The sequence below is a fragment of the Palaemon carinicauda genome, chromosome 15, assembly GCF_036898095.1.
Source record: "Palaemon carinicauda isolate YSFRI2023 chromosome 15, ASM3689809v2, whole genome shotgun sequence".
NCBI lineage: Eukaryota > Metazoa > Arthropoda > Malacostraca > Decapoda > Palaemonidae > Palaemon > Palaemon carinicauda.
The window spans coordinates 23,146,535-23,165,853 of record NC_090739.1 but is presented as its reverse complement, the minus strand read 5'-3'; the positions used below and the strand labels follow the sequence as shown (position 1 = coordinate 23,165,853).

The window sequence follows — 19,319 nt, the reverse complement described above, 5'->3', positions numbered from 1 at the left end:
TGATTATTTTGAAGAAACTTCATAGAATTCATGTGCTGTAGATTCTTTAATAAAGAAAAATATTTTTTTGGTCATGCTGTAAGTAAAACCTGATCCAACTGGAAAGAGGCACTGGTAAATACAGTGGTTGTGTTGAATTATCTTACCAGCTATCATCACTTAGCGTATTGAGCTTGTATGGTATGTTACTTAATGACTTATTTGTCAACAAGTCTCTAGTTGTCACTAATAGAAAATAATTTTAGAACTAACTTTAAATTACTTCCAAACAGGTTGACTTTGACATGCCAGATTTGGAAAAATTCCCTGGGCTTGATCAGCTGCAAGGTTGGGAGACTGTCATAGGACCTGGGGAAGTGTTGTACATACCTATGTATTGGTGGCATCATATAGAAAGTTTGCCAAATCTTGGCCACACTGTTTCTGTCAATTTTTGGTACAAGGTAAGTCATTTGTTTGTAGATCTTAATTTATGTAGCATGTATATATATTATGGTATAGTTTGCTTACATTATGGTACATCTTAGAGATAATAATGAGTGGATTTAAGATCTGAGAGATATTCATTTCAAAGTGTTTGATGCATAAAATATAAAGTTGACAAGATTTTCTTACATTAGTGAGGTTTTTCACTACAGGAAAGGTGTATAACTAAATTTCACCATGTAATTGTGTCATTAATTATTTGGTATCCAATTTTTTTTTTTCTATTATAACAGAAAATTCTCTTAGCATAAATTTTTATGTTGCTTATACTTATGCATAGTGGAATATATGCGTACTCAACTCTTGTTGTCCATGATTACTTAGTTTAAGAAAGCTGTCGCAGATGTCAAAATTGGTGATATAAAACTAATATTTCCTACAGAATATATGGTAAGTCCATTTAATGGAAACCTCAAATCCCCAACTCTTTTTCATATTTCAACTAAATGAACTGTATTTTACCTGAAATAGATAACTGTATTAACTATGCATTATTATATTTAATAACCCTGAGTTTAACCCCTTCGGTACTAGGCAACGGTTCTCGCTCAGTAGCTGTATACAATATTTTTTACTCGCATATATTTTACTATAACCTGTATTTTCATGTTTATTTTGCATACAGTATTTGCATGTTTATTGTGTTACTACTGACAATAAACGGATTTTGAGCGAAGCGAAAAATCTATTTTTGGGTGAGATAGCCATGTCATCCTGATGGAAGGTTCCTAAGAGTAGCTTCCTAGGGATATTTGATTACAGTGATATTCCCAGAGAATTTACCTTTAGGTCTCCAGAATTTTAACTCCTGGCGCGAATATCCTTAAATTTCTCTCAAGGATATCGCATAATATCAGGGGACGTATTTTTGACACGCCACATAACAATCTGCACCCCGAATAGTGTTTACGCTTCGAGGGGGAAAGTGGCAGAATTAGAAGGGAAGCTTCGCTCAAAATCCGTTTTTTGGGCTCAAGCCATGTCGTCTTGATGGAAGCATACTAGAGTATTAATGTATTTGTGGATTTCCATCAGTGCCTTAACCTTGGGACAATATTTCTATGGTCATTTGGACCATTTGAGACAAATGACGTTACCGTTATCTGTCATCATCACTAATCATAAACGATGTTAGTGCTTCCTGCCCCCTACAGGGAAGAGTCATTTTAGATGGTAGAAAAGGGGCCTCAAGGTTAGCATATATTGTATGAACAAACATAAGTATACACTGAGTATACAAAGTCTCATGGTTTGTATATATTACCGAACCAATATCAGTGTCCATTATATCCATTGTTTGCAAGCATACAATGATATGAAGTATATTTACATCAGTAAGTCAAAGAACTCTGGCATCTTAAACATGCAATTGTCGGGCGAATTAGGACGCAATTACATTCTAATAGTTATTTCTAATAAATTACTAAATGAATTAACAAGTAAAACACATGTAGCATGATAAAGGAATTATACCTGCGACATATAAAGAAATTATTTTTCCCTTTTGAAAGGGAAGAAATGATGAGTGCCACTCTCAGACTGAAGAAAAGTTTTTAATAAAATTTCTCCTCATGATTTCTGTACCTGTTATATTCTATCAACACTGTGTACTACGTACACACGGCACTAGTGCTATCTGTATAATTCCACACCTGAGATTTTGAACAATGTTAGTGTCACCATGGTAACACTCATTTAAAAGGGGATCACACTAAAAGTGCTGACACCTTCTCCCTTTAATTGACAGTCCCAATCAATTAACTGTTCATCGCAGAATTAGACAACAGGTTTTAATACACTACCTGCCGCCACCACATAATGCTTCAGTTCATGGACCTGCTTAGCATAGTGTTTGTAGAACACCCTGAATGATTTCCATCCAGTATATGAGCGAAGACGCTCAAAGTCCATATACTGAAAAAAGTTCAGTGATGAAGCAATATTTCTTGGATCATGATCTGCGGGAGTACTGTCAAGATCTGCTCTGCGAATAAAGTAGGTGAGCTTCGCCCTCAGTTGTTTTAGGGATAAGTTTGATCCAGAGGTTTCTTCTTTAAAGAGCTGTCCTCCCCTGAAGTCTGAAGTTCTACGAAGATAGACCTTTAGACACTCTACAGGACATAGAGAGACATCTTCCTTCAGTGGGCAGATTCTCCAGGGACCCCACCTCTTAGTGGGTAGCTCGTTCTTAGCGAGAAAGGTTGGATCAGGAAAGAGATTCAGTTCTCCCGCTTCTGTGAACTGAATGTGGCCCTCATCTCTAGATAGGGCCACTATTTCACTAACTCTAGCCCCCGAGGCTATAGCGAACAGAAAAATAACCTTTTGGGTTAGATCCTTGAGGGAACAATCTTTATTGTTCACAGATGAGGCATAATGTAGGACCTTGTCCAAAGACCATGAGATGGGCTTTAGCGGTGCTGTAGGCCTAAGCCTTGCACATGCCTTCGGAATCTTATTAAAGATTTCATTCGCCAGATCCACTTGAAAGGCATATAGAAGAGGTTTAGTCAAGGCTGACTTACACATAGTTATCGTGTTAGCTGCCAGACCTTGATTATGAAGGTAGATAAAGAAGGACAGACAGAAGTTCATTGAAATTTCTTTCGGTCCTTTTGCTTTTACAAAAGCAACCCACTATTTCCAAGATGACTCCTATTGTCTTCTAATTGACTTAGACTTGTATTCTTCTAAGAATTCTATATTGCCTTCTGAGATCCCAAATCTTTTCCTAACCGCTAGGGCAAGAAAATCATGAAATGAAGGGTTTGGGCTTTCTGTGATAAATCAAAGGCAATTAACTTCTGAACCTTCTGAGATAGTCGTGGGTTCAGAACTAGGGCCAGCCTCAGCTTCAGTTCCTTCACTAAAGGGAACAGATTGCTCTTGGGCTACTTGGGAGCCCACAGAGCCACTCCTCCCTGGAAGGATCTCAGCTTGTTGAGAGATTGGATGGGATGAACAGGAATTCCTTAGCATCTATTCTATACTAGAGACATGATGTCTGTTATCTCCACTAGAGGATCCTCGTATGGGGCTACATATCGAGGTAGTTTTTTGATGACGCTCATGACGAAGAGGTCGATCTGCAGCTCGGGGGACTTGTTCCCAACTGGGAGAGAATAGGTCTGGATTTGTGGACCATTCTAACTCTATCGGCTTGAGCCTGAGTAGAACATCCTATGTCACATTGCGGATCGATTGTACATGAACTGCTGATAGGTGCCATCCCTTTAGGTAAGGGATGATTAACGTTACCTAGACTGTATGAGACGTTCTCTAGCCTTGTCGGTTCTGATGTCTCATTATTGCTTCGATGCCCCAGATCAGCCTGAGGAGGCCTGATCTGCGTGGAGAGAGTTTCTCCACCCATGACAGGACCAACATGGCCTTGGATAGAAATGACCGAATTCCTTGGACTTTCCTCTGATGAGAGTGTATACCCCAGTCTTCCGACTAGGCATCCATGCGGATTATCTTCAATAGTCGGGATAGTTGCAAGGGCACGGTCTTCAATAGGCTTTTGGCCTTTGACCATTGTTGGGGAAGCAATTAAGGAAAGACCGATATCGGTCCTTTTAGATCTCTTCGAGCGTTTGATGCGTATCTTCTCCAGACTCTTAATGCATCTTTCATCTGTGCTCTTATTATTATTATTATTATTATTATTAAATGCTAAGCTACAACCCTAGTTGGAAAAGCAGGATGCTATAAGCCCAGGGGCCCCAACAGGGAAAATAGCTCAGTGAGGAAAGGAAACAAGGAAAAATAAAATATTTTAAGAATAGTACCAACATTTAAATAAATATTTCCTATATAAACAATAAAAACTTCAACAAAACAAGAGAAAGAGAAACTAGATACAACAGTGTGCCTGAGTGTACCCTCAAGCAAGAGAACTCTAACCCAAGACAGTGGAAGGCCATGGTACAGAGGCTATAGCACTACCCAAGACTAGAGAACAATGGTTTGATTTTGGAGTGTCCTTCTCCTAGAAGAGCTGCTTACCATAGCTAAAGAGTCTCTTCTACCCTTACCAAGAGGAAAGTAGCCACTGAACAATTACATTGCCGTAGTTAACCCCTAGGGTGAAGAAGAATTGTTTAGTAATCTCAGTGTTGTCAGGTGTATGAGGACAGAGGAGAATCTGTAAGGAATAGGCCAGACTATTCGGTGTCTGTGTAGGCAAAGGGAAAGAACCGTAACCAGAGAGAAGGATCCAATATGGTACTGTCTGGCCAGTCAAAGGACCCCCTCTCTCTAGCGGTAGTTCTGGGTCTGTCACTATTGCGAACTGGAGAGAGTTCTGAACTCCTCCCTGTTAGCATCTTGGAATCCTGACTGATTACCATAGTCTCTTGACCGACTCTGTGATCTCCTTTTACATTCCCAAGGGAAAGGAGAGTTGGTGTGACTGCAGGTTTCAATGGTTTTTTAACCATTGAAGCCTTTGAGCTGGAGAGAATTGAGACTTCTTGAAGCTTATCTTGCATCCCCGATGTAACAGGAACCGGATCACTTCCTTGGATGCTCATAGACCAGCCACTTCGGGTGCTGCCCACCCCAACCTTTTGTCCAGGTACATTGTTGCCTGAACCGTTTCTAGGCTTGGTGTTTGGGTGACTGTGTCCGCCAATCCCGTGAAGATGCTTAAGATTGTGTTTAGTCCGACAAGTATCTTTCCTAGGACATACGTTATCCTCTGTAACTTGAATCCTAGGTAGGAGGGGATGGGGTGACTGACTGGAAGCTGCCAATAGACATCTTTCAGGTCTGACAAGACTGCGAACACCCCTTTTTGAAATAAGGTCCTTATGTTCAGAAGGATTAACATTCTGAACTTGCTGTTTTATTTGAACTTGTTGAGTGGCGACAAGTCCAGAGTGACTCTGAGTTTTCTTGAGTCCTTCTCGTAAACACCGCCTGTATGCTCTAGAGCTCTAAGGTATACTCTTCCAGGAGGGTTTTGGAGTGTAGGAAGAGTTGAGGAAATAATGGTGGAGGCATGTCTACTTCCCATCCTAATCCCATCTTGATTAGGCCTTGGACCCAAGGATCGAAGGTCCAGCGATCCTGAAGGAACCTCCCTCCTACCAGAAGCGTCTCTTTGCTTCGCTTGATCAGAAGGTTTACATATTCGACCGCTTGCCTGTGGCACCGCGGTCATTGCAACCGTGGGATGTTGTTGAACAGCCCGAGGAACATTTCTAGACTTTTCCGTCTTCATTTTAGGTTGGGGACCCACAACCGTGGAAGACTTTCTCTTTGAAGGGATGCCCCACTTTTGGAGAAGTCCTATGTTCTCCGTGGTGTCCTTCTTAATCACCTTTCTAACTACCTTATTTGGAAAAAGGTCTCTACCCCAGATGTTGGAAGATATCAGCTTCCTGGTTTCGTGTTTCACTGTTGCAGCAGCGAACACAAACTCTCTACAGGCTCTCCTTGCCTTCATAAAGGCATAAAAGTCTTTCACTAAGGTGGCCATGTGCATTTTGGCCAAGACCATGAGCATGTCTGGGGTACTTTGGTGAGCTGAACACAACTCTATGCAGTTCTGTAGGGATAGGGAGGCTGCAAGCCTCTCCTTTGTCTCTTGTTCCTTATTCAAAAGAAACTCAGATAGTTTATGGAGATTCTCGCTAAACTGTCGTCTAGCGACATGCGCGTCTAGTCTTCCTACTGAAAAGATTAAGTGGACTTCCTTCCATTCCTTCTCCTGCCTGGGAAAGGCAAGTGACAGAGGCTTGCACTCCTCGAGTGCAGGACATGGTCTACCTGCCTCCACTGCCTTGGCAACAGATTTAAATGCCTTCCACGTAGAGGGGAATGATATTGAAGCAGGAGTCTGTTACCTAGTGCGAATACTTTCGACACCGAGTAACCTGCCTTTCTCAGGCTACTTGACAAGATAGCCTGTGCCTTACCATGGTCGAGAATCATGACCTCCTTCAGTTCCGTTTCTTTTCTTGACGTTAGTTCATGTCTCAGTCGAATGAAGCAATTAGAGAAAGCGTCAAAGCTTGGCCAAAACTGGATTTTGTCCAAAAGGAACAGCACCCATCTTCTCCGAAATGTATAGTTTGCTGTTTAAAATCGGCATAAGCTCCGCAAACCTCCAGAGATTGGTTTTGGAGCATGTCGGAAGGTCTTGGTCTCTGGGTCGTTTTTATGACCCTTGGGGAGCGACAAGTGGAGCTTCACAGAGCTCTATCTTGCATTTCGCTTCCTCCTTTTCGTTTTGTTTGCGAAAGTTTTCTTTTAGACCTTTCATATGGGCCCATAATTGGTCCATTCTGTCTAATAGAGGGGTAGAGGGTGAAGATGTCGATGTTAATGGCTCTAGAGCCGGCACAGATGGAAGCAATGCCGACACAACGTTCTCCATCTTTTCCCGTGGGGGCTTCCTGCCCTCCCTCCCAAAGGTTATCTGGCCGCAGGGAGGTGTGAATTGTTCCTGGGGCACCACTATTTCCTTACTTGCCTTCGGGAATAGTAGGTTACGCATCCTATAATTAGGTAGGTATGGTCCCGGAGAGATTTTCTGGAAGCCTCTCACCCAGTTGCGTAGTTTGTTACGAACTGCATCCCTAGACTCTATCAACTTGGGATTCTCAAAACCCTCGGACATTAAGGTCCGACATACATTGCAAACTTGAGGGTTCCAATAATGCAGGGATTTGGAAATAATATTGCAGGGGGCATGGAACCTGCATGTATTATGACCATAAAAACACTTACTCTTGATATTGCAGAAGACTGCAACACATGTCATCTGGGGTTCCTCCTGTAAAGAAAGGAAAGCAGAATGAGTATACAATTGATTATCTCACTGATAAGCAATATGTAAAAGTCATCTTTTAACTAAAATAGCTTAGGATAGTAAGCTAGAAAGGGATAGTGGGAGACACATACAGTAGGGTCCCGAATTATGCGAGAATTTGGTCGATCAATGACCTCGTGTAAATGGAAAATCACATATTTTGAAACACACCTAACAGAAATAATTCTATTGGGGCCATGGCAACCAGCAACTTGCCTATTCAAACGTGTTTACTACCCATTTCCAATACTTTCTATGTACTATACTGCATCTTTTTTATAATGTCAAATTGTTCTTGTAAATAAATCAAACATTTAATATGCTTTAAAGTTATAATAACTTGAAAAAAGGTTAAAATCAAAACCAGGATGGGTGTAAACACCATACATTTTTCGTTATAACGCGACCCAAAATACAGACAAATTTTAATGTTTGTCATATCTATTGTTTAAGACAACTGGTGAATAGCAAAACCATCACTCTATAGACTAGCTTTTGTTGTATCATTGAAAATCCAGAATTATCAAAATAAAGGCGATTTTATATCACCCGTTTCCTAAACACGCCAAAAAGCACAATAAAAACGACAACCAATGTTTTGTTTACGTTTATTTCTGATCATAACGAAGAAACAGACGCATTTACACATCTGTGTATTGGTTAGTTTTTGCATCGACAGCAATCTTACCAAGTATTGATTATATGTTGATTTTGCTATTACCAATGTTCCACTTAATTTTTCTTAGAACTTCCAAATAAATGAAATGAATGCCATTCATGTAATGTTATGTTTTTCTTTATGATGCCGCCTGAAACGGAAACCTTCCATTCGTTTACTGTACGCTCCATCTTCGATCATAATAAACAAACGTAGGCTTTAAACACGCATGATCAAAGAGATAAATAATGATATTAAAAGCTTTTAGTAAATATGTTATTACAATTATTATTTACCATATTAATATAAATTCTTACATACGTGGCAAAGCAGGAAAACTATTTTTTTCTTTTTGCGTTTAATCAACAATAACAAACTGCCGCTGATGACAGAATGATAATTTACGATAATTCTAAACTGTTACTAAAGATGATTGTCCATTCCATATCCAAAATACTTTTCCTAACTTTAGTTATAAGTCAACTTGTACCCACTTCAATTATGAAACCATCTATAAAAAAGTAAGAGAAGAAGTAAGTACTAGGCCGATTTTTAAAGTTATCGAACAATTAAGTTGCCGCTATAACGTTCGATGTGACAGAGATGGTGCGAGATTAGAGAAAGTAAGGAAAATTTAATCATGATTGATTTTCAATATAACAAACTTTGTGAAGCAACAAAGATTTCATTTGTTAGAGAGAGAGAGAGGAGAGAGAGAGAGAGAGAGAGAGAGAGAGAACGTGTGTGTGTGTGTGTTAGTTTTAAATGTACTAAACAAAAAAATATGATAGGTTATAACACATTGGTGCTTATGTAATATCAACTGTATAGATGTTTTGAATAAGTTGAGAAATGGTATAAACAATACTTTGTTACTGTATTCGTATGCGCCTATTCTTGAGACCGGCAGCTAGACGTCAGCTGATCTGATCTTAGCCAAAAGTAAAACAAAAAGAAGTCAACAATACTCGATTTTTAAAACACATCCGAAATTTAAAAAATAAAGTACACGCTTTCTTAATGTGCAATTAACTATTTAACGAGTAGCAATTTTCTAGAATGAAATGATGTTTCCCAAAAAATAGTAGTTTGCTGAAGAAATCGGATGCCGTATTTTAAGCTACGACTGAAATGGATGTATACACGGTATAACTTTTTCGTTTTGTATTTGATTGACACTTTAAGAAAAGTGATTTTGGTTTCTTCATCTAATTGTAAGTATTGTATAACACGAGAGAGAGAGAGAGAGAGAGAGAGAGAGAGAGAGAGAGAGAGAGAGAGAGAGAGAGAGAGAGAGAATCAGCTGTTGTAATTGAATGCCGTGTTTTTGTTTCGTGAGGAATTGATCGCCAGAACTAACAATAGTCATGTTAATTTCATTCTTAAACTCAGGTTGCCATATGTGAACTAAGGTTTTATTTCTTACAGAGAGAGAGAGAGAGAGAGAGAGAGAGAGAGAGAGAGAGAGAGAGAGAGAGAGAGAGAGAGAGAGAGAAAGAGAGAGAGAGAGAGAGGGAGAGAGAGAGAGAGAGAGAGATTTTTATTATTATACCGTGTACTCTACAAAACCAATCTTTGCAAATCAAATGTATACTGTTTAAAATATGACAAAATATTGCCGACTCGTTACCGAAGTTTAGGCTGTTCACTGCCGATAAACGAACCCAGTCAACTCGTGAAAACCTTGAACGCCTGAAGGGAAAAATAAAGCTTTTATAAATACTGCACTAAACAAAAATAATGCTTTAATATACCATCATTAACATTACCATTAAAATTATTGAAAGGTTGGAGGAAGATAAAGATTGCCGAGAACATAACCCCAATTCTGTTTACATTTTGTCAGCTGGACTCACACAGTTAACAGTTGATTTCATTGTTGATGTGGAATTTTATCCTTAAATATGCTTTTTATTATGAAATTATGTTAAGATGTAATGTTAATATTGTTTTGTAACATTTATTATAAATCACCATACAGTATTTAGGGCTACCAATAGACTTAAAAAGACAATATATTTGATACGTTTTGTAGTCCTTGACTAGCAGACTTTGAACAGCTTAGCAGATACAGAAAATATATTTTTGGAAAATAGCGATCGCATAAAAGGGGAATCGTATAATTTGAACACGTATAATTCGGGACCCTACTGTAGTTGTGTATCCCTGCAAGCAAATGCTGTTACCTCCCCTCAGTATTAACTGTAAGGAGATTCCTCTATCAAGGAACTCTTAACGAAAGGGTTCTAACCCCTAGGGGTAGAGAAGTGTACAAGTCTCTGCCCCTTTTTATTCTTAACACTGGGGTAAGGATGATTGATTTCTAATCAGAGTATTGAAGGAATTCTATTCTTTCAATATAGGAATGGTCCCAGCAGAAGCCTGCACAAGGGTACCCAAAATATGTTAGAAACTAACTACTGTATAATCATATTATAGTTTTCTGTTTGCAGTATATACTATACAGTATTGCAAAATACTGACTACTGTATAATTATATATAATGTAGTTCTGCCAGTGTGCTGCCGTTGTGGCAAGCATCTGACAGTACGGTCCAGCCGGCATGACGCCGACTGGACTAGGAAATATAAAAGACATATATTTGTGTATCCTACCCAGCCCATTTGCTGTGACCTCCCTTACAATATTAAAATCATAGAGTTTCCTGATCAGGGAAACTCAAGGATAAGGGTTCTAACCTTTTAGGGCTAGAAGTGTAATAGCACCAGCCCTTTAAAATATTTAATATTACAGTATAGGGTAATAAGAAAACTGATTTCTAATCAAAATATTGAAGAAATTCTATTCTTTCAATATAGGATTGGTCTAGGCAAGGATACCCAAGATATATTGGAAAATAACTACTAGTATAATATATACAATAGTTTTTCTATCTGCAGTATATCCTATACTGCAAATATACTGACTACCTGTATAAACATATAATGTAATTCAGCCGTCATATAGCCGGCATAGCTAGTCCCTGCCAGCACAGCCAGCATGCTAGCTAAAAGAGAGACAGCATGGAGTGAAGGCTGCCTTATTACTGTGTATGTATACACTAATTAAGGATATAAAAGTCTAATTTACTGCCTTTCTCCAGAAACAAGGTTCAAATGGAAGCGGAGAATGTAACATTCAGGCTTCCATCCAGCCACTAGTACCATCGCCAGCAAGGTCCAGTCGGCACGTAGCCGACAGGCTAGCGCCCGGCAGCACTGGTACAGTCGGCATACTGCCATCTGAGTCAGCATCTATCTGTGCCGGTCTGGCCGGTAATACCCCGGCAACAGAACTTGTGGCCAGCAGTCCAAGGGAGGACTGAAGAACCTTGGTGACAGAAGGGACTTCCCACCAACAGCCATCATGGATGTCAGCAGCCACCAACCGCCGGCAGCAGACAGATGGCATGGCTACCAGCAGCTTGCATAGCCGCCAGCAGCCGTCATAGCCGCCGACAGTTGTATAACACATGGCAGCCGGACAACAGCTGCAGAAAAGGAGTCTGGCCGGCCCCTGCAACCCACCGGCAACGGTGAGGTTGCAGGACGACGGCTCAAAGAAAGACAATGGCTCAGCCATCACAAAAGAACTGAGGGGGAGGGAAAAGGGTCCTGTATGAGGTGTGGGAGCCGGCAAGGTTGCCGGTCTTATACACCCTTAAGAAACTCTGTTTCAGTATCGGCGCCATCCTAGGCGGCAGGAGAATTCTAATCTCCAACCTAGGGTCTGCCAATACAGTTAAGGGGATGGCAGCAGTGCCGCCTCCTCTCAACAAGGAAGAAACAGAGTTCCAGTGCCGGCGCCATCCTAGGCCTCAGAAGAATACTACTCTTCAGCCTAAGGTCTGCGAGCACAGGACTAGTCTACTAGACACAGGGAGGAGGTGGCGGCATCATACAACCACTTCAGGTGCAGCCTAGGGAGGGCTAGCCTCCTATGTCGGCAGCTTAGCCGGCAGGGGAATGACTATTCACCCTGCCGGCCGACTGTCGGCACAGGACTAAATACTCTGAGGTTCTGACCGAATGCCAAAACCTGCCATCTACGGTTAAGGGACGAGACAGAAAACCCTAGGCTAGTCATGCCTGAATGAAAACTCGAGGCACGACCCACTAGGGTTGTAGCCTAAGGCTACACTCAGAGGGAAAGAGAGATTACCCTTAAATCTCTACTAGAGACGAATATCGGTTATATAATAATTCTAGGAGATATCAATCTCCGATGAATTGATAAACCAATACACGAGGGTAACCGGGGAAATGTTGAAAGTATACTACGTCGCCTAGGTTAGGTTACCTAAATCACCGAAACTCTGACATATACTATCGACATAGAAAAAGGAAAATTATGCATATAAAACGGATTTTGAGTGAAGCGAAAAATCTTTTTTGGGTGAGATAGCCATGTCGTCCTGGTGAAAGTTCCTTTAAGAGTAGCTTCCTAGGGTATATTTGACTACAGTGATATTCCCAGAGAATTTTACCTTAAGGTCTCCAGAATTCTAACTCCTGACGCAAATATCCCTAACTTTTCCTTTTAGGGATATCGCATAATATCAGAGGACGTATTCTTGACACGCCACATAGCTATCTTCACCCCGAATAGCGTTTACGCTTCGAGGGGGAAAAGTGGCAAGAAAACAAAGGGGAGCCGTTAATAAGGTACCTCTCCTCCACTACTGTTTTGAGTATCTAGATGACGTCATCATCGCCGCCATCTTTATTCCTTGTAGCGTTAGCGAGGTGCTACAGATACAGTACTTTCTGAAGGGATCCTTTCAGTCCTTTTTTAATAGAAGGAGGGCGGGTCCATCAGGACGACATGGCTATCTCACCCAAAAATAGATTTTTCGCTTTGTTCAAAATCCATTTTTTTGGGCTCAGGCCATGTCGTCCTGATGGAAGTTTACCAGAGCATTAATGTATCTGTGGATTTTTTATTTGTGCCTTAACCTCAAGACAAAATTTCCGTGGTCACTCAGACCTAGAGACATATAATTTTACCATTATACATCATTTCTTCTAATCATGAACCATGTTAGTGCTTCCTGCCCCCTACAAGAGTTTGTATTTGAAAACGAACAAATGTATGTACAGTATGAGCAACTGACACCTCCCCTGTGCATACAGAGCTAACTGTATGCAAAGACAGACAGGTTTGTATCCATGTAGAAACAATCGTTTGTATAAGTCAGCATCACATCTAAGGCATCCTGAGTCAGTCGTATGCAAAGACAGACAAGTATCTATCTGTGTAGAAACTAGGTATGTACACACATAAAGAAGGCCTGTTATTTGTAGGAACAAATTTCTACAGGTTCTTTCATCAATATGCAAATAAAAGGGTGATCATAATAATGCTCTAACACATTTTTATTTATCTGAATTTGGGGCGAATAAGACGCAAATTTCAAATAGTTTTTTATTGACAATCAACAAAATATGTAAATCAGTCTACATTTTATAGAATGATATAAAATGTTTGTGAAATAATTTAAGCATAAATATACTGGTAATGCCAGAAATACTTGTTTCATCTGAAAAGAAACCATTATATGCCACTAAAATGAAAATTCAGAAATTTTTTATTCTAAATTTCTGTCATTACTGTCTGTTCACACTTGTGTAAAGGATACACGGCACACGTGCTATTCTTTTTACTTCTTTCACCTGTATTATTTGGAACAGTCCGTAATGTCACCATGGTGACATTGCACTTAACATGTTGTACCGTAAGGAGTCAACACGCACACCCTGCACATAACAGTCCCAATTGATTCACTGTTCCTCGCAGCATAAAGCGACAGGTTTTAGTACACTACCTGCTGCCACCACAAACCTCTTGATCTCTTGTACTTGCTTCACGTAGTGTTTGAAAAACATTCAGAGACGAAGCAATTTTTCCCGGATCGTGACCTGCGGGTGTACTGTCCGGATCCGCTCTGCGAATGAAATAGGTGATCTTCGCCCTTAGTTGTTTTAGAGACAAATTTGAACCTGATGTTTCTCCTTTAAAGAGCTGCCCTCCCCCAAAGTCTGAAGTTCTATGAAGATAGACCTTTAGGCACTCCACTGGACATAGAGAGACATCTTCCTTCAGGGGGCAGATTCTCCAGGGACCCCACCTTTTGGTGGGTAGCTCGTTCTTAGCGAGAAACGTTGGGTCAGGAAAAAGATTCAGTTCTCCCCTTTCTGTGAACTGAATATGGCCCTCATCTCAAGAAAAGGCCACTATTTCACTAACTCTGGCCCCCTGAGGCTAGTGAAAATAGGAATATAACTTTTTGGGTCAAATCTTTCAGAGAGTAGTTCTCATTGTTCAGTGTTGATGCAAAGTGAAGAATGTTATCCAAGGACCATGAGATGGGCCTCGGGGGTGCTGCAGGCCTAAGTTTAGCACAGGCCTTAGGAATCTTGTTAAAGATTCCGTTAGAGAAGTCTACCTGGAAGGCGTACAGTAAAGGTCTAGTCAATGCAGATTTACACGTTGATATCGTGTTGGCTGCTAAACCTTGTTCATGAAGATGAATAAAGAAGGATAAACAGAAATCTGTTGAGATTTCTTTTGGTTTCTTTGCCTTGACAAATGCAACCCATTTCTTCCAAGACAACTCATATTGTCTTCTGGTAGATTTGGACTTATATTCTTTTAAGAAGTTTATACTGTCTCTCGAAATCCCGAATCTTTTCTTAATTGCTAAGGAGAGAAAATCATGAGAAGAAGGTTTCAGGTTTTTTGTGATGAAGCGAAGACAGTCGACTTCTGCACTTGTTGTGTCAGAACTGGGTCCGGCAACGGGACCAGTCTCAACCGCAGTTCCAATACTAGAGGGAACCAGATGCTGTTCGGCCTCTTGTGAGCCACTATAGCTGCTGTTCCCTGAAAGGATCTCAGTTTGTTGAGGACTTTCAACAGAAGATTGGGTGGAGGGAACAGGTAAATCCTGGACCATCTGTTCCAATCGAGGGACATCGCGTCCACTGCTTCCGCTAGAGGGTCCTCGTATGGGGCCACATAACGAAGTAGTTTCTTGTTGTCGCTTGTCGCGAAGAGGTCGATTTGCAGTTCTGGGACTTGACGTAAGATGAAGGAGAATTATCCTGCGTCTAGGGACCACTCTGACTCTATCGGCGTGAACCTGGATAGAGCGTCCGCCGTCACATTGCGGAACCCTTGGAGGTGAACTGCTGATAAGTGCCATCTCTTTTTTTCTGCCAAACGGAAGATGGCCAACATCACTTGGTTGATTTGGGGCGATCTCGAGCCTTGTCGATTCAGACATCTCATTATCACCTCGCTGTCTAGAACCAGTCTTATGTGGGTTGAGCAGCGAAGAGCCAATTTCTTCAGTGTAAGGAAAACTGCCATGGCTTCCAGAATATTGATGTGGAAGGTCTTGAATAGAGAGGACCAAGTCCCTTGGACTTTCTGTTGGTGAGAGTGACCTCCCCATCCTTCCTTTGATGCGTCTGTGTGGATGATGACTGAAGGTGGAGGTGGTTGTAAGAGCACCGATTTCTTCAGGTGCTTGGCCTCCGACCACGGCTTGAGAAGTGATCGTAGATGAGTCGGTATTGGTCTTCTTAGATCTCTTCGAGCATTTGATGCGTATCTTTTCCAGACTCCTGTTGCATCCTTTAATTGTGCTCTTAGCACTGGGTCTGTCTCTGATGCGAACTGAAGGGAGCCCAGCACTATCTCCTGTTGGCGTCTTGATATCCGATTGGATTTCAGAAGTCTCTTGACAGATCCTGCTATCTCTCTCCTCTTCTTTGATGGAATGGAGAGGTGGTGTGACTGTAAGTTCCAGTGAATTCCAAGCCATTGAAACTTTTGAGCTGAAGATAGTTGAGACTTTTTGACATTGATCTTGAATCCCAGATGTTCCAGAAACTGGATCACTTTCTTGGAGGCTTGCATGCATTCCGTCTCGGATGCTGCCCACACCAGTCAATCGTCCAGGTATACCACTACTTGAACACCTTTTAGGCATAGTTGATGAACGACTGCGTTTACAAGCTTCGTGAAGATCCTTGGGGCTATGTTTAGCCCGAAGGGCATAGCTCTGAAGACGTATTGTTTCTTCTGTAGCCTGAATCCTAGGTAGGAGGAAATTTTGCGATTGATTGGGATATGCCAGTAGGCATCTGCCATGTCTACGGAGACTGTGTATGCCTTCTTGGGCAACAGGGTCCTTATGTGTTGAAGGGTTAACATCCTGAACTTGTAGTTTACTATGAATTTGTTGAGTGGCGACAAGTCCAGAATGACTCTGAGTTTGTCTGAGTCCTTCTTGGGAACACAAAACAGCCTTCCTTGGAATTTGATGGACTTTGCCCTCTTTATTACTCTTTTGCTCAAGAGTTCTCGGATATACTCTTCCAGAACGGGAGTGGAGTGTTGGAAGAATTGAGGGAAAGATGGTGGAGTTACGTTCCAGCTCCAACCCAGTCCGTTCTTGATTAGGCTGTGGGCCCAGGGATCGAAGGTCCAGCGTTCCCAAAATGAGTAAAGTCTTCCTCCAACTGGAAGCATCTCACTTTTGCTGTTGACTGGAGGACTTGCCTCCTTGACTGCATCCTCCTCTATTGCCTCTGCCTTTTGAGGGGCGTCTAGAGGAACCTCTAAATGTTCTCCTGGCTTTTGGCAGAAAGGTAGGAGACTGCCTCTTAAAGGCTGGAGTAAAGGCTGGTGACTGTGTCGCCATTTGCTGGGGTACCAACTGGTAGGTAGTTGGAGGTTGTGCTACCACCTGGGGCACCGCAGTCACGGGAAGTTGTTGTTGCTTTTGTTTTCTGGCGGGGCGAAAGGGCACCCTTGGCCTCTTTGTCTTCCGCTTGGGTTGGGGACCCTCATCCGGGGAAGACTTCCTCTTTAGTGACAAGCCCCATTTCTGGAGAAGGTTCGCATTCTCCGTGGCGGCCTTGTCAACTACTTCCTTGACCACGTTACTCGGGAAGAGGTCCTTTCCCCAGATACTGGATGATATTAGCTTCCTAGGTTCGTGTCTCACCGCAGCTGAGGCGAACACGAATTCCCTACAAGCCCTTCTGGCTTTAATGAAGCCATACAGGTCTTTGGTCACAGTTGCCAGATGTGTTTTGGCCACAACCATAAACATATCTGGGTTCTGGGGATCGCTTGCCATTCTCTCCAAGATAGTCTGGAGAGACATAGAAGCGGCAAGTCTTTCCTTAGTCTCCTGCTCCCTGCGCAGGAGAAACTCGGACAACTTGGGGAGGTCCTCGCCGAACTGACGTCCAGCAATATCTGCCTCCAACTTCCCGAGAGAAGGTAAGATGTACGTCCCTCCAGTCCTTCTGGAGTGCCACTCTTAAGCTGAAAATTTTAATAAATTTTCCCAATGCCCCTGTGGCCGCGGGGGCATAAAAACAATTAGAATAGCGCCAACGTTATCCCTGTGTGTCGTAAGAGGCGACTAAAAGGGACGGGATGAGGGGGCTGGGAACCCCCTCTCCTGTATAAAAATCCTACGAGGCATCAACAAAGGTCCCTTTTTTTGTTTTGTTTCATTCGTTGATGTCGGCTACCCCCCAAAATTGGGAGAAGTGCCTTTGGTATATGTATATATGTACTTGGGACTGTGTTTAGTCCGAAGAGTATGGCTCTTAGGACATATTATATCTTCTGTAACTTGAATCCTAGGTAGGAGGAGTGTGGGCTACTGACTAGAAGCTGCCAATAGGCATCTGTCAGGTCTATCAAGACTGTGAATGCCCCTTTTTGTAATAGGGTCCTTATGTGTAGAAGGATTAACATCCTGAACTTGCTGTTTCTTTTGAACTTGTTGAGTGGCGACAAGTCCAGAATGACTCTGAGTTTTCTTGAGTCCTTCTTGGAAACACAAAACATCCTTCCTTGGAATTTGATGGACTTTGCTTTCCTTATAACCTGTATGCTCCAGAGCTATAGGGTATATTCTTCTAATACGGGGTTGGAGTGTTGGAAGAGTTGAGGAAATGATGGTGGAGACATGTGTAGTTTCCATCCTAGTCCAATCTTGATTAGGCCTTGGGCCCAAGGATCGAAGGTCCAACGATCCTATTGGAGCCTCCCTCCTACCAGAAGTGTCTCTTTGCTTCGGTTGATCAGAAGGATTACCTCCTCGACCGCCTTCCTGGGGCACCGCGGTCATAGAAACTGTGGGATGTTTTCGAGCAGACCGAGGAAAATATCTAGACTTTTTCGTCTTCCTTTTAGGTTGGAGACCCACATCCGGGGAAGACTTCCTCTTAGAAGAGATGCCCCACTCCTGGAGAAGGTTCCTATTCTCCGTGGTGGCTTTCTCGACTACCTCTTCGACTACTTCGTTTGGGAAGAGGTCTTTACCCCAGATGTTGAAGATATCAGCTTCCTTGGTTCATGTTTCACTGTTGCAGCAGCGAACACAAACTCTCTACTGGCTCTCCTAGCCTTCATAAAGGCATATAGGTCTTTTACTTAAGGTGGCCATATGCATTTTGGCCAAGACCTTGAGCATGTCTGGGGTACTGCATGGGCAAGGCTAGTGACAGAGGCCTGCACTCCTCAAGTGCAGGGCATGGTTTGCCTGCCTCCACTGCCTTTGCAATAGATTTAAATGCCTTCCACGTAATGGAGAATGCTATTGAAGCAGGAGCAAGCAAGGTAGGGTGCCTCTTACTCAGGGTGAACACTTTTGACACTGAGTAACCCGCCTTTCTCAGGCTACTTGACAAGAGAGCCTGTGCCTTATCGTGGTCGAGAACCATGACTTCCTTCGGTTCCGTCTCTTTTTGAAGTTGGTTCATGCTTCAGTCGAATGAAGCAATCTGGGAAAGCGTTAAAGCTTGGCCAAAACTGGATTTCGTCTAAAGGGACAGCTCCCATCTTCTCTGAGATGTAGAGTTTTCCGTCCAAAATCGGCATAAGCTCCGCATACCTCCAGGGATTGGTTTTGGAGCATGTTGGGAGGTCTTGGTCTCTGGGTCACTTAAATGACCCTTGGGAGGCGATGAGTGTAGCTTCACAGAGCTCTCTTTTGAGTTTCGCTTCCTTTGTTTCGCCTTGTTTGCGAAAGTTTTCCATTAGACCCATAAGATGGGCCAGTAACTGGCTCATTTTGTCTAATAGAGGGGTAGAAGGTGAAGACGTCGAGGTTAACGGCTCCAGGGCCGGCACAGACGGAAGGAATTCCGACACGACATCGTCATCTTCTTCCAGAGGTGCCTTCCTGCCCTCCGTCTTGATGGCAATCTGGACGCAGGGAGGTGCGAGTAGCGCTTGGGGCACCACCACTTCACCACTCGCTTTCGGGAACAGCAAGCTACGCATCCCATCGTTAGGTAGGTATGGTCCCTGAGTTCTTCTGGA

General features: G+C 42.3%; 2 protein-coding genes across 4 annotated transcripts in view; both read left to right on the top strand.

The window, feature by feature from the left end:
• msps (msps cytoskeleton-associated protein 5) overlaps positions 1 to 19,319 on the top strand; it is a 374,587-nt gene that overhangs the window by 104,890 nt on the left and 250,378 nt on the right. The gene's annotated exons all lie outside the window — the stretch shown is intronic.
• LOC137654519 (hypoxia-inducible factor 1-alpha inhibitor-like) overlaps positions 1 to 19,319 on the top strand; it is a 128,688-nt gene that overhangs the window by 97,549 nt on the left and 11,820 nt on the right. Inside the window, exon 5 of the mRNA XM_068388219.1 lies at positions 273 to 443. Coding sequence (XP_068244320.1) covers positions 273 to 443 — 171 coding nt within the window. The remainder of the gene's footprint in view (positions 1 to 272; positions 444 to 19,319) is intronic.